This window comes from Crocodylus porosus, unplaced genomic scaffold (assembly GCF_001723895.1).
Source record: "Crocodylus porosus isolate Cpor-Errol unplaced genomic scaffold, CroPor_comp1, whole genome shotgun sequence".
NCBI lineage: Eukaryota > Metazoa > Chordata > Crocodylia > Crocodylidae > Crocodylus > Crocodylus porosus.
The window spans coordinates 67760389-67773966 of record NW_017728950.1 but is presented as its reverse complement, the minus strand read 5'-3'; the positions used below and the strand labels follow the sequence as shown (position 1 = coordinate 67773966).

Genomic DNA, 13578 nt, shown 5'->3' with positions numbered 1-13578 from the left:
GAGCTGAAGGGTGAGGCGATTGTACTTATGCACTTGGTGGCATAGCAATAGTGGAGGGGGTGAAGGGATCCACCTGGTACAATGAAGCAGATGTAATTAACTCCACTAAACCCTATAAAATATATTGTGAAATTATTCAGTTTCATTATCTATAATACAATGTAGCAAAATGTCTAATGAGAATAATAACTAGTGGGGAAGGAGTTTTAACTTCGTTGCCCTACTGTGGAAAAGAAAATAATATGTAATATTTGTAATATTTTTATGGCCATTTTATTGACAGGCAGCACCTGCCTTGCTATCATTTATTTTTAGCTATTTTTTACCCTAAAAGTAAAGTTTCCTGGACAAACGGAGCTAATTTGGCAGTGCAAGGATCCTGTGTTTCAACTATCTAATCTGAGTTGAAAAGGCTCATGATCATAAAGAAGCTACACTGAAGGCTTGCTCTGAAGGGCACTCAGAGAGGCTAGAGTCCAGAGCCAGAACCTCTGCTAGATCAGAGATGCTTGTAAAGGTTGAAAAAAATGACAAGAACTCCACCATAGCTTCTTATGCAGTCTTCCACAAAAACATTTAGCTCAGTTCAGAAAAATGTGCATGACTCCAAAAATCACTGCTTTGAAAGGAGTTTTGACATTGTAACAGGAAGTGTGTGAAAGCAGACTTACACAGCACATACACAGATTATTATCTATACAGATAATCTGTTAAAAAATACAGAGATCGTTTACACAAGTCAAAAATAAATAATAAATATACTAAATAATAATATATAAAAAAATAAGAATTAATTATAAAAGTACTACAGCCCCTACTCTAACAGCTTTTCCTTTTCTGTTCACCTCCAGTGATATAAAGAAACATATCCAGTTAAGTGGTATAGTACTAGTTGCCTGGCCCCTGTAGTTGCCCAACTCCTAGGAGACAGACAATACTACCTAATGTAATTAAAGGTAGATTTGAAGCTTCATCAATCCATGTCTCAGTGATTTCTATTCTAAAACTGAACACTGAGGTAAAACACTAAGGCAAGTTATAAGAGAGCATTAATTCATGACTCATTCAAGGCAAAAAGCCTAGACCTTATTTCTAGGATCGTTTTGGCTGCGATATTCAAATGAACCGATCAATAGGAATCAAATTCTTAACTCCAAGGCTCATATTTTACAAGAGCCTAAGGTTTCCTATCCAATTATTAAGCAGAATTGTTTCTGTTTAGCTTAAGGGATCTAAGAAAATACTAGCCTGCAATGGACTGACTGCTACTGGACATGATACTTCTTAAAAGTATATTTATTTCATTTTTAGAGCAATGACATTAGTTGGATGTATAAGAGTAATCACAATTTATACAATACATTCTTCATTAAAAAAAATCTAAATTTTACCTATAAGAGGTCAATGGTATGCTGAATTCATTTTTAGGTGAAGCAGTTCCTAGACATCTTCCTTCTTCAAAAATACTCAGTGGAACAGAAAAATGATTCCTTATCTATATGAAGTAAAAGGATGAATAAACTATGTTTAAAAAACCTAAAAGAACTAGTACATTTCAATCCCAGACTAGAGTAAAATGAGAATTCCCTTGAGTTTATGCTTGTATGTATGTGTACAGAAAAGAAGGCTTCAAGAGGCACTCCCAAGCAAGAAGCTACAGGGAGGCAAAGAGGGATGAGGGGGGAAGAAGGGTGTACAGAAAGACTCTGACAATGCCATATGGGTCAGAACAATGGTTCAAGCCCAGTATCCTGCCTCCTATGGTGACAAATACAGATGCTTCAGACAGACAGCTTATGAATGGAGAATGGCTAGAACAGGGGAGGGCAATTATTTCAGGTGGAGGGCCACTTACCCAGTTTTGGCAGGCTGTCAAGGGCTGCATGGGTAGCCCCGCCCCTTGACAGATGCCCCAGCCCCTGGCCATCATCTGGCCCCAGGACACTGGTGCAGGCCCCATGTTCCCACACCTACTCACACCCAGTGCCTCACAGCCCCCCGGTACAGGTGGGGGGCAGTGCAGTCATGAGCCCCTGTTCGCTGGCAGGGAAGAAACTGGTGCTGAGCATGGGGAAAAGTGGCCTCTCGCCCGCCCCGTGGCTGGTGCTCCCTGCTGCAGGCACTCGCAGCCCACGCGGGGTTGTCTGGAGTAGGCACAGGCAGCCCTATGCAGGCTACAAGCAGCTTCAGTGTGGGGCGCTGGCCACGCGGCGAGCAAGGGGCCACTTTTCCCCAAGCTCAGCACCAGCTTGCAACTCGGCCCTGCTACCAGCTTGGGCTCCAAGCCGGCTCTGGGCTCGCCCGTCGGTGGCAGCAGCTGCAACCCCCCCCCCACCTGCTGGACCAGGCAATGTTGGCTGCTGCTGCTGCTCGCTCGGAGCTCATGAGGTGGGCAGCCCAGAGGTGACAGTGCCAAACACTGTGCGGCAAGCAGGGGGGGCTGCAGCTGCTGTTGCCATGAACAGCCCCAACAGGCAAGGTCAGAGCCAGCAAGGGGCCCAGGCTGGCAGTGGGGCCAGATTACAAGGTGGTGCTGGGGGGAAGTGGCCCCTCACTTACCCCGTGCCGGCGCCCCACACTGCAGCCACTTGCAGCCCGCTTGGGGCTGCCTCTGCCTACTCGACAATCCCGCGTGGGCTGCGAGCAGCTGTGGTGCAGGGCACCAGGCATGGGGTGGGGGAGGGGCCACTTTCCTCCATGCCAGGAAGGAGCCCGGGGAAAAGCTGAGCACAGGGAAAAGCGGCCCCTCCCCTGCCCCGTGGCTGGTGCTCCCTGCAGTAGCTGCGGCCCACGGGGCTGTCTGGAGCAGGCACTCCCATGCGGCTGCAGCACAGGGTGCCGGCCACAGGGCCACTTCCCCGCACCCATGCTCAGTTTTCCCTGGGCCACTTTCCCCTGGACTCCTTCCCTGCCTCCTTCCCCCCCCCTCCACCCCTTACCTGAGGTTCTGGTGTCACCGGGGTAGTCACAGTGCTCTCAGGCAGGGCTTCTGGCTGGGGGGGCAAGGTTCGGTGAGCCCTGCTGTTGTGGGAGCCCACTGGGCTTCCCCTGGGTCCTACTGCCCTTGGTTCCTGTCATTTTTGACAGGAACCAAGGAGATAAATATTAATTTTCTAAATTTTTTAGGGGCCCCACAGACCAGATAGAATGGCCTCGCAGGTTGGATCCGGCCCACAAGCTGTATTTTGCCCACCTCCGTCATACTCTCCATTGCATCAATCATCCTGGATTAAGGGATGTCATATCCATGTTACTTTTAATAGCTCCCAATGGACAAATCCTCAATTAACTGTCTATCCATTTTCAGTCTCTCCCCCCTCCCCACCAAGAAAACCTTTTCTTAGTTCACAAAGAAAACATTTTTCGTACAAAAAAGAACCATTTTGTGATCCTGATCCAAAATGGTTCTTTCTACAAATTTTCTTAAACATGGCTGTAAAACAAATATTAACACTGGTTTGCTTACATAGATTAATAGCTAATAAAAAGATACTGTAAAAAAACTCTAGTACCTGCACAGGTGAACGTATAGTTATCATTTTACTCCCTTCAATAGTATCAATCTGACAAACAATGAACCTTTCAACACCAGATCCTTCATGTCTTACTCTGTAAAGAAATCGGCCCACTTTTGTCAATGGAATCTTATCGTCTGTGGAGTGACCATGAGGATCTAGAAACCAAAATGTATATACAGTTAGAAATCAGAAAGCATCAAAGTAGTATGCACATACATTTGAAAAAAAAGTTATATAGAAAAATCTCTGCTCAAGAATACTTACTGTTGTGTGCTAATCTGGAAGCACAAACATCATTCACTAGATTACAAATATGTAACTGGTTATCTGAACAGTACTCTTAAAAGTAAAGCTGTATAATATCACAAGAAAATACTAAGTTTCCCCATCCCCAGAAAAGAAAAGCTAATCCCTCATTTTCGAATTCTGTATTATCTATTCAGTATACATCAAAATGAATATAGATGGGACCCCCTCAGCTGGATCACAACTGCCACATTCCCACAGCCCCAGGGGTTTCATACATCTCTGAGGCTGAGGCATCACAGCTGCCATGATCCCCAACCCCAAGGTTTCACAGACCCCTCCCTGGTGTAGCTGCACCCCTGGCTGGTGGACCCCAGCTGGATCCTGGCACCCGGCACCCACAGCTACAGAACTCTGATGCTGCCAGGACCCAGTTGGGTTGGGACTGAAAGTACCCTCAGTTGCAGGACTCCCAGCCCCAGCTCGGCATGGTACAGCCCTGTATCCGGGAACCCTAGACTTCTATAGATGTGCAGCAAGGCTGCTATGACATGCTGTATAAATCCAGTGAGGCCGTAAATTCAGCACATTGGACCAGACATGATTAATCGGGTCTGCTGGAGCACAGAAATTAACACACTCCAGCAGCCTTCAGTGTCACGTGCATCAGTGCCCCTGTGGTGAAAAATGGCAGTGGGGCACTTTAATTTAAAGTTTGTTCGATGACCTTTAGTTCAAAACTCTATTTTCAAAACCACCATTTTTCAGTATGGGGACACTGATACAACGCTAAGGCACTTTCACTTAGCACAGCTTGCTAATTAAAGTGCCCCCAACCTGCAACCTCCCAAAGCACATCTATAAACACCCCTTGTCCACTAACAGGGCTCCCAGCCACAGGAGACATCTTGCTACATGTGCAAATTAAAGCTCAATAGCAACCAGCTTTATTTATTTTTTTTATAAAGTTACTACATGCTTTCAAGGTCTAACTTTATAGCTGGTTGAACCTTTTTATGGCATGACAGCTATGTTGCATGTGTAGCTGGTCTCAAGGTAATTGTGTTAAGTGAGTAGTTAAGTGAGCAATACCTGTAACTTGTAGAGCGGCCCATGTTTTACATTTTAAGAGGCTGATTATTGTGATGCAAATGCTTCATATCAAGAGAATGGCTTCATTCATTAATGTTTTTCAATCATAATCAAATGTGCTTCACTCTGCTTTGACAGACCAGTTTTAAAAAGGTCCAAGTTAGCAACTAATAAGCTACAACTGAAATTAGGATTCAAATATAAGTTGTACCACATTAAAATGGATTGATTGCAAAAGTTTTTTTTTTAATTTGATCACGGCACTTTTCTTTAAAATCTAAATTAATGTTTATTTGTGTTCCTGGAAAACGTAACATTTTTTCCTCAAAAAGTTGGTCGTCCTAGAAACAATTTTCTACTCAAAATGAATTGCGGTTGCAAAAGAAAAATGACCTACTTGTGTATGGTTACAAAATGAAAATCAAACTAACTCATGTGCATAAGCATAAATGGAAGAGCACCGTAATTATGCTTATGTGCATATTATATTTTCATTTACATGCACAGAAAACAGCTGATGCAACTTTAAAGCATATTAATGCCATGTGTTTGGAAACCCATCCATTGCTCATTTCTGGAGAAGAGGGGCATACAAAGTACATTATATCATGACCAAGAAGATGTACCACTGATGTCTATAAAAGTGAAAGATTTATTATGTACTTACTAAGTTGAATGTAAAACCTTTTGCTGCTTAGGGTAGTCATTGCTGTGAACTGGTCACTCTCACTTTTGGTTCTGAGATAGTCCATATTTAGACTTTCTCCATCTTTTAACTGAAAAGATTTTCCTCCAGATTTATCATTTATCACACTAAAGGCATCACTGGGCAACACAGTGATGGGAAGTCCTACAGAATTCATTACTACAAATGGTGCTCGATCTTTCTTGAAGATATCTGAAGTTTGGGTAGCTGCTTCAGCAAATGCCTAAAGAACAAAATATAATTTTTAAAAGATGGAGTTAAAAGAACAAAACAACAAATTTTGTATCAAATAGAAATATATTATTTAATCTGAATACCCATATAAAAATTAGTTAAATCTTCATTGAACTTCTTGGCTTTGAGAAAAGTCTATTTAAATGCAAAGATGTTATTTCTTACCGTGCCCAAGTTATTCAACATCAGTAGTCCACATTTGGATAGTGTAATGTTCAGCTGGTCTTTTGAGGAGATGTTTATTACTGTTTTATATTCTGGCACCTTGTACTGCTCTTCCTCTGCATCTGACTCAACTAGTGCTTTTTTAGCCTTCTTTTTCATCTTAAAAAGCCAAAAATCAAAGAAAAAGGAAAAAAGGAAAATTTATTAGCAAATGATTCTTTTCCAGGAACACTCACCCACAGAATATTTGGGCTGCATCTCTCCCCTTAGAAATCCTGAAGACGGGTTAAAATTGTCCAAGAGTTAGAGGACTGTGTAACTGGATTTTAAGACCAAAATAATAATTTATTCCAAAAGTATCCACAATCTTCTGAACCCCAGAACCAAACACTGTTTCAATACGACATGAGAAGCTACAAGCAATATTTTCAGGTACATTTTGCAAGATGACAGTAACAGAGTAGATTTCCTCCATAAATCTACTGAGGATACCTCAAGTCTATAAAAACAAAAGGAATGGTTTAACATCCCTCTCTCTCTCACTTCTTTTCCCTGCAAGCTGGCTTACATGGAAAGGAGGGAAAGTGATTGGAGTGCTTGGAATATAGTTCCTTGAACATAAGAGTTAACTGTTGTTACAGCAGCCTACAAATGTGAAACTGCAGCAAAATAAACCCTGTGCAATAGGGAATTCAGAACAAAATAAATTTTCAGATTAGGTCTTTACTGGAAAATAATAAGCCAAACTGAATTAGTGGCCGTTTAGTGCAACTGATTATTAGAAGAATACATACAGCTAGAAGATTTCATGAGCATAAGACGACACTACTTAAAAAGGACAAACCTTAAGTTAAACAGCACCTGAATGCTGAATGTCTACCAAAAAACCTATTCCACTGATGATTACAGCTCAGATGCTTTCCACTCAAAACACTTGTTTTACATTATCAAAGATAAAGGCACCATATGAACTAAAAATTGGCAGTCATATAGGCAAAGATCACATTCTAATCAGACAGAAAATATCTGATTTAGTCAATGTAAAGTAAGAAAATGATTGTGTCTTTCGTACACAAATGATTTAAACATCAAGTTTTAAACGCAGGCAGACAAGGTTCTTTGGGTGAATCTGATATCTTTTATTAGACCAACTTAAGTAGTTGAGGGAAAAAAAATTTAAGCAAGCTTTCGGGTTCAAAAACCCTTTGTCAGGCTGAGGAAGTTTCAGCAGTTGGTATGTACTCTTCCTGGATGGAATGAAAAGTAAAGCAGCCAGAGGCTGAACTGGTATGCATACAAGATAGGCACTCGGTTTTAAACATGTATTTTGACAAATAGCTAGAAAGGATTTACCATTACAATGCATTATGTGGACAATTTCTATTTGTAAGCTAAAGCTCATACATGTTTTAGTAAAGCACTTCGGAGACAAAAACTACTAACATATGTAGTTGGAAACATATCTTTATATATGGATAAGTCAAAAAGTAATACTTCCTAATCTTTATCTCTTAAGTGCTTAACCTTTTTTCCCTGGCAGTTTGGATAGGCTGGAACCAGCTGGTGGTCCCAATACAGCACTGAGGTTGACATGGTGAGCACCATCTGGCCCTCTGGAGGCTGGTGTGGGGCAGGCCAGCTGCAACCTTGCCCTGTGGGGGAAAGGGGGCATAGCTTGGCTCCAAGGGGGAAAGGGTTGTGGCCCAGCCCCTTGGCAGAAAAAGGGGGCACGGCTTGGCACCACAGGGGAAAAAAGGGGGCTTAAACTACTGTTTCTCAACCCATGGGTTGCGACTCAAACATGGGTTGCCAGAATATATAAAAGGCTTGTGAACAAACGTTAAAAATGGATCAAAACGCCATAAAAAATAGATTCTCTTTTAAAGGAGAAAACAATGGGAAACTGTGTTTTTTCCTGTGCAGGCTGTCAGAGTTCCCACACACTGTGGGCAGTAGATCAGAAGTGAGGGGCAGTGGGTCAGGACTGGCCATCAGTGTTTACAAATGGGTCCTGGTGCAAAAAAGGTTGAGAACCAGTGGTTTAGACCCACGGGGGGAAGGGGAGGGGGGAAGAGAAGAGGCATGGCCCAGCCCTGAAGGGGAAAAGGGGATACTGCTTGGCCCCAATCTGGTCCCACCAAGGGGCAAGGAACCAGATGGGGGTGGGTTGGCCCAGATCCCGATGCAGGGATGGGAGTGGGGCCGAGCTTGGGGTTTGGGAATTTGGCAGGGGGAGGGTGACTGCATTAATAGCCACCACTCCCCTGCTGCCAAATTTCCTGCCCTAAATTAGCCGCATGCCCTTCCCAAGTGCCACTCCAATCCCTTTCCTCTGTTCGATATGCTCTTCTCCTCTCTGCTCCCAGCCTTTTCTGCCAGTGCTACCCTCTACCAATCTGCTGCATGTCACATAGAAGCAGCTTGTGTCACTGGTGGCACATGTTCCACACACTGACCACTCCTAGATTGTGATAGACCATCCTCCATACAGCCTAGATGATGAAGGGGAGAATACAAAGGCAACATTTATGGTGTGACAACAAAGTGGTGCAACAAGAACAAGGTATTTTACATGTTGGGATACATGCCTTTGTTCAATGTGAAAAAAACATTAACAGGGGAGTATGTTTAAAGTTGGCTGTGTGTTCAGCAATGATGTACAAAATGTATATTTAAACTATTAGAAAAATAGAAGCCATTACTTGCAGATGACCCTCATAACATTGTGCAACCTCTTGCCTTAACATATGGAAACAGTTAAGAATGGGGTATTCACATAAATTTTAAATCTTCTCACTCTCCTGGTTAATATTTCAATTCTAAAGGTATTTACAAACTGGCCTTGGAAATCAACTGTTTTAATTTTGAAAGCATACCTTGATTCCAAGAGTCCATGGTTTGAAATCATCACTTTTTTCAATTTCTAGCGGTTCAAGCAAAGGTTCCCACACACCAAACATCTCATTAAAGTAATGTACCTGAATAAATACAAAAATCACACAGACATGACATACTGTATTTTCTTGCATACCACAGACTCCCAAATAAGATGCAAACCTTGTTTTGGAAAGATAAAATGAAGAAAAAAGATCCAGCCCCAAGTCATCAGTGAATTCTGACGGCAACGGATCCTGATTATATGGCTGAATATTCAGCAATGCTGCTCAGGCAAAAGCTAAAGTGTTGACCCTCTCTCTCTCAGCCTCTGGTGAACTGACAGCAGCTGTTGACTGCTCAGTCAAAAGGTACTGTCCATTCCACAGCAGTTCTGAAGGAGTTAACACTACTTCTGACACGGACTCTGTCCCCTCTTTCCCTTGAGGCTGACAGGGGAAGCAGTATGGCAGCCATTTATAGCACCTTAATGATCCCATTCTTTCATTCCAGCACACAAATACTGCTTCCCTGCTTAAGACATGCACTTCAACTCTGGAAAGCTGACTTCTGGGAAGAAGGTGCACATGGTATGCAAGTAAATGATAACAGACTTTTGTGCCAGGAGGATTTATAAACTCAAACACAATCATCAGAACTTAAGTATTTTTGAAAGTTACCTTACATCTTTCTTCTACCATATATCTGTTGCATCCATGCAAGTACTTGGTTGATAGAAATGGAATTATTTGCAATCATAAAATGAAGCATATACCTAAGTGTTTGCAGGAATGGGAAACCATGCTATAAATATTCAGAGTAGGGATCAACTAAATGCTTTTAGTTTCTTGCAAAAGATGATCTTGCACAGATGCACAGAATAAAGGAATATGAAAAAAATAAATAATTCGTGACTGTTATAAAAAAAGGTTCTCAACTATGAACCCAGATCACATACCTTTGCCTGGGGATAGGTAACAAACCATATTCTACAGTGATGCATTATATTAACACTGTTACAGCATATTACAATTATTAAGATTACTGCAGTAAAACACTTGGGGCATTCATACACATGCTCCAGGAGGTGCGGGGAGAGGGGTGTGCTTTAATTAGAGCAGCTTGGAGAGCCACTCTAATTAAAGCATGAGGAATGTCATGTGTATCAGTGTCCCTGGGCTGAAAAATGGTGGTGTCAACGCTTTAACTAAAGTTCATCACATGAGCTTTTATTAAAGTGTCTCCGCCACCATTTTTCAGCACAGGGATGCTGTAGCATGGTAATTACCATGCTGTTGCAATTACAGTGTGTCAAAGCAGCCTCAATGCATGTGTATAGGTGCCCTTGGGGCCTATACCTGTTGTGTTCTAGAAGGCATTACAATTATGTTTTTAATGCATCTGATTTCAGTTATTAGGTACCCTATTTTTGCCTTTGATTTGTTTGCTCAATTTAGAAAGCAGATAAAGCTGCACTTGTGCTTACTACAAGACCTTCCTCTCAGTTTTGAGAAAGGGAAACTTATTTAACCTGCTAAATCCTTACCTCTAGTTCAAGCTGGGAATGAAGGTTGATGAGGGTACTCCAGTTTTTGACCTCACCAGAAAATGATGATTTTGCCAGAAGCATAGGTACTGTTCTGTGACCCACCCCAGCTTCAAGAGTTATGATGACTGATGCAATTTCCATGTTTAAGGTCTGTCCTGTAGGAACCAACTCTGCTACTGTATCTGTATTTTCATTTTCACTTGACTCTTCAAGAAACCACATTTTTAGATTTTTTACATCTTTCTTATCCCACAAGTCTGGAGGAACTGGACTAATATCTTCCTGTGCAGTCTCTGCCGTTGGAGAAAAGGCTGACATAATACTCATCACTGTATTTATGATAATTGGTGAAACCTATGAAAAAAATTATTTATAATGTTTGATGATTGGAAAACATGCGGAATTTAGTAGAGAGAAAATATCAACTACTTTCTAAATGTCTTACTAAGCAGTTTTTGCTTTCAATCAAAGCTTTGTCTAATACTTGTTACAAAACCTGCAAATTTCCCTCCTGTGACTGGCTTCTCCCTTCTTAATTCAGCACTCAGGCTAAATTGTCTCTCTGCAGACGCTAGAAACAGGGAATTACTCTGGGTTATGCCATCTTCTGCTAGAAAGTTGCTTTCCTAGTTATGCCATAACTGTTCAATATATCTTCCAAATAAAAAGCTTTCAAATCGTTATAATGCTAAAATCTTTTGCTAATAACCTGAAAACGTAACTATGTAAACCATGTATTGACTTCAGAAAATGCAAGGCAAGTTGAAGGAGAGTTCTAATATATAAAAGAAAATATGTAACATTTTTCCCATTTTAGATGCTGACCTCTTTCCCATTTATTAGAAGTTAGTAAAGGACATGAAAAATAGTTGGGAAGGAGAAACAAATAACGCATGACAGAAAATTAAGCTCCCACTTCCCAAAGGTAATACTGAAGCATTCATCTTTGAGATTATTATTTCTTGTCAAGAAACACTTTTGAAGACTGTCTGACCAAATCTAATAAAAGTTGTTGATCAAGACTAAGTGACAGCCTTGCACGTCTCTTTTGTAAGAGCTAATACCATTTCAGCCCACAAAACTGGCATAATGGGCCCTCCCACTACTGTATATATTTTGGAAAGAGTTACATTTTATGCGCTGCATTAATCAACACCTTCAATGACTTCTAAAACAAGTCTTAAGAGGAAAGGAAACCATTGTCATGCTCTAAACTGATCTATCTGGCTCTTGTTGCAGCTTCTATTTAGCTTCTAGCTTATTTTATCGTTTTATGCTAAAGACTGAAATAAAAAGAAAAGTGAAATGATTGTCATGGGCAGTATGGAAAGATGCACTTACCTTAGTTAAAAAAGATAAGGGAATGTAAAAGGCAACACTGTTATTATGAAAAACAGAGTGGGCTGAGATTGGTATTTCAGAGTTCATTTGAGCTAAAATAATAGCCATCAGAAAAGAAAGATTTTGAAAAAATATATCTGAGTGAAATGGAAGTCGTGTCCCAAAGAAGAGCTACAAGAACCCTAAAAAACAACAGCTAGGTCCCAGGTTGGAAAAAGTGAGCAAGAATGCTCGTTCTGACAGATCAGGAACACTAAGCAGCCATAACAAGCAGGAGTGTGTGAAACTTTGGTCGCCGATTCCATTCAGAGAAGATTCAGCCCAATTCAGAGGCTGAATCACTGAATCCAAATCAAATTGGGAGAAAAACCAAGCCAAACCACCGAACTGATTCGGAAGGCAGTCTTTCCAGGGAACAGAAACTGAGAAGAGGAAGGGGGACGGGGGGGGGAGACAGGGACTGGCCTCTATAGCTGGCCAGTGACTATGATCTTTCTCCAAGTCCCCTTCCAATCACAGTGCTCTAGCAGAGGGATGTAGAAACAGCATATAAGCCTGTCTGCAGCCTTTCTGTGCCTTTTATGAGCTATTTCTGCCTGACCAACAGTGTCTGAAAGATACTAGACTGGCTTGGCTTCCTACCTAGTCAGTTTCCTGCAATTTTCTGTTCTCGGAAAGGATTGGATACAGCTTACTAACTAGAATCCAAATCTACTTATCTCTATCCAATCCATTTCCTTCAACTTATTCTTCCCCACAAAACCTCTTATTTGTTCTTGGTTTCCCCCCACCCACACACACTTTTAAAAAGAAAGCTGTGCTTTCCCTGGCAGTGTGATCTATCACTCTGCAGGAAAGCACATACATTACACACACACACAGAGAAGAAATATTATATAGTTACAAACACATACACTAAACACAACACAGAAGAAGTCAAACAGTCATGCATCATAGAAGAAGAGGCGATATTACAGCTGCACACACACACAGACATATTTCAGCATAGGAAAGATTAATATGACATGTGCTGGAAAGGCAGGTGCCAGGTCTTCTGGTATGGAGAGGAGCTAGAGAGAGTAGGGGGAGAGCTAGAGCTGCAAGTTCCCCTTCCTCCTACCAAACAGATGCATCCTCTTTTCTGGCAGCAATGAGTTTTCTGCTGCTAGTGGGAGCAAGGAGGTGGGAGCAGTACCTGTCCCTGCACCACCTCTCCCAACACCAGAAATTGTCATTCTGCTGCTGGTAGCTGTCTCCTCCACCCCAATTTCATTGCCCAGCATGAGCCTCCCAGTGCCAGAGGAGGAGCTGGATCTGAAACTAGGGGACATGCATGCCCTAGCTAAAGAAATTCTGAGGACTGAGGGGGAATCTGAGTTTGTGGTCCACACCCCTCAAAGTTCGCCTAGTGCCAGGCCTTCTCTGAAAGGCACCTCAGGAGATGCCTTCCAGAGAGGTGCAGTGGCTCAGCTTCCATTGTTGTTGTGCCTCTGTCTGCTGAGGAGGGGAATAAGGCAGAATCTCCACCCTCAACTCAGAAGCAAGGGGGTAGTGTAGTGTGGGATCATTTTGAGGTGGCAGATGATCCCAATTAAGCTTTTTGCTATGTCTATATTGAGTCAATGAGTTCCTGTATCTAGAAGGTTGATGTGCAGTGTATAGGTCCGTCTATGAAAAGTGGTTTGTAAAGTCCCTTTGAGGATCAGGACTGAGAGAATGGAGACAGAGTGGTTTTCTTGTGAGAAATATGCCCCCACAGGTACTTGTGTATTCTTGCCTTTGACAGATTCTGGTGCACAGTTTGTGGGAGTACGGGAGATATGCTGGCAGGTTTTGCATGTCTTGTCATGGCA

At 42.0% G+C, this 13578-nt stretch overlaps 1 protein-coding gene across 2 annotated transcripts in view; it reads right to left on the bottom strand.

The window, feature by feature from the left end:
* VPS13A (vacuolar protein sorting 13 homolog A) overlaps nt 1-13578 on the bottom strand; it is a 168734-nt gene that overhangs the window by 67144 nt on the left and 88012 nt on the right. For both annotated transcript variants that reach the window (XM_019554917.1, XM_019554916.1), the window contains exons 41-46: nt 10382-10738; nt 8838-8939; nt 5962-6120; nt 5524-5785; nt 3513-3673; nt 1392-1495 (exon numbers count right to left, since the gene is read on the bottom strand). In XM_019554917.1, the coding sequence (XP_019410462.1) occupies nt 1392-1495; nt 3513-3673; nt 5524-5785; nt 5962-6120; nt 8838-8939; nt 10382-10738 (1145 nt within the window). The remainder of the gene's footprint in view (nt 1-1391; nt 1496-3512; nt 3674-5523; nt 5786-5961; nt 6121-8837; nt 8940-10381; nt 10739-13578) is intronic.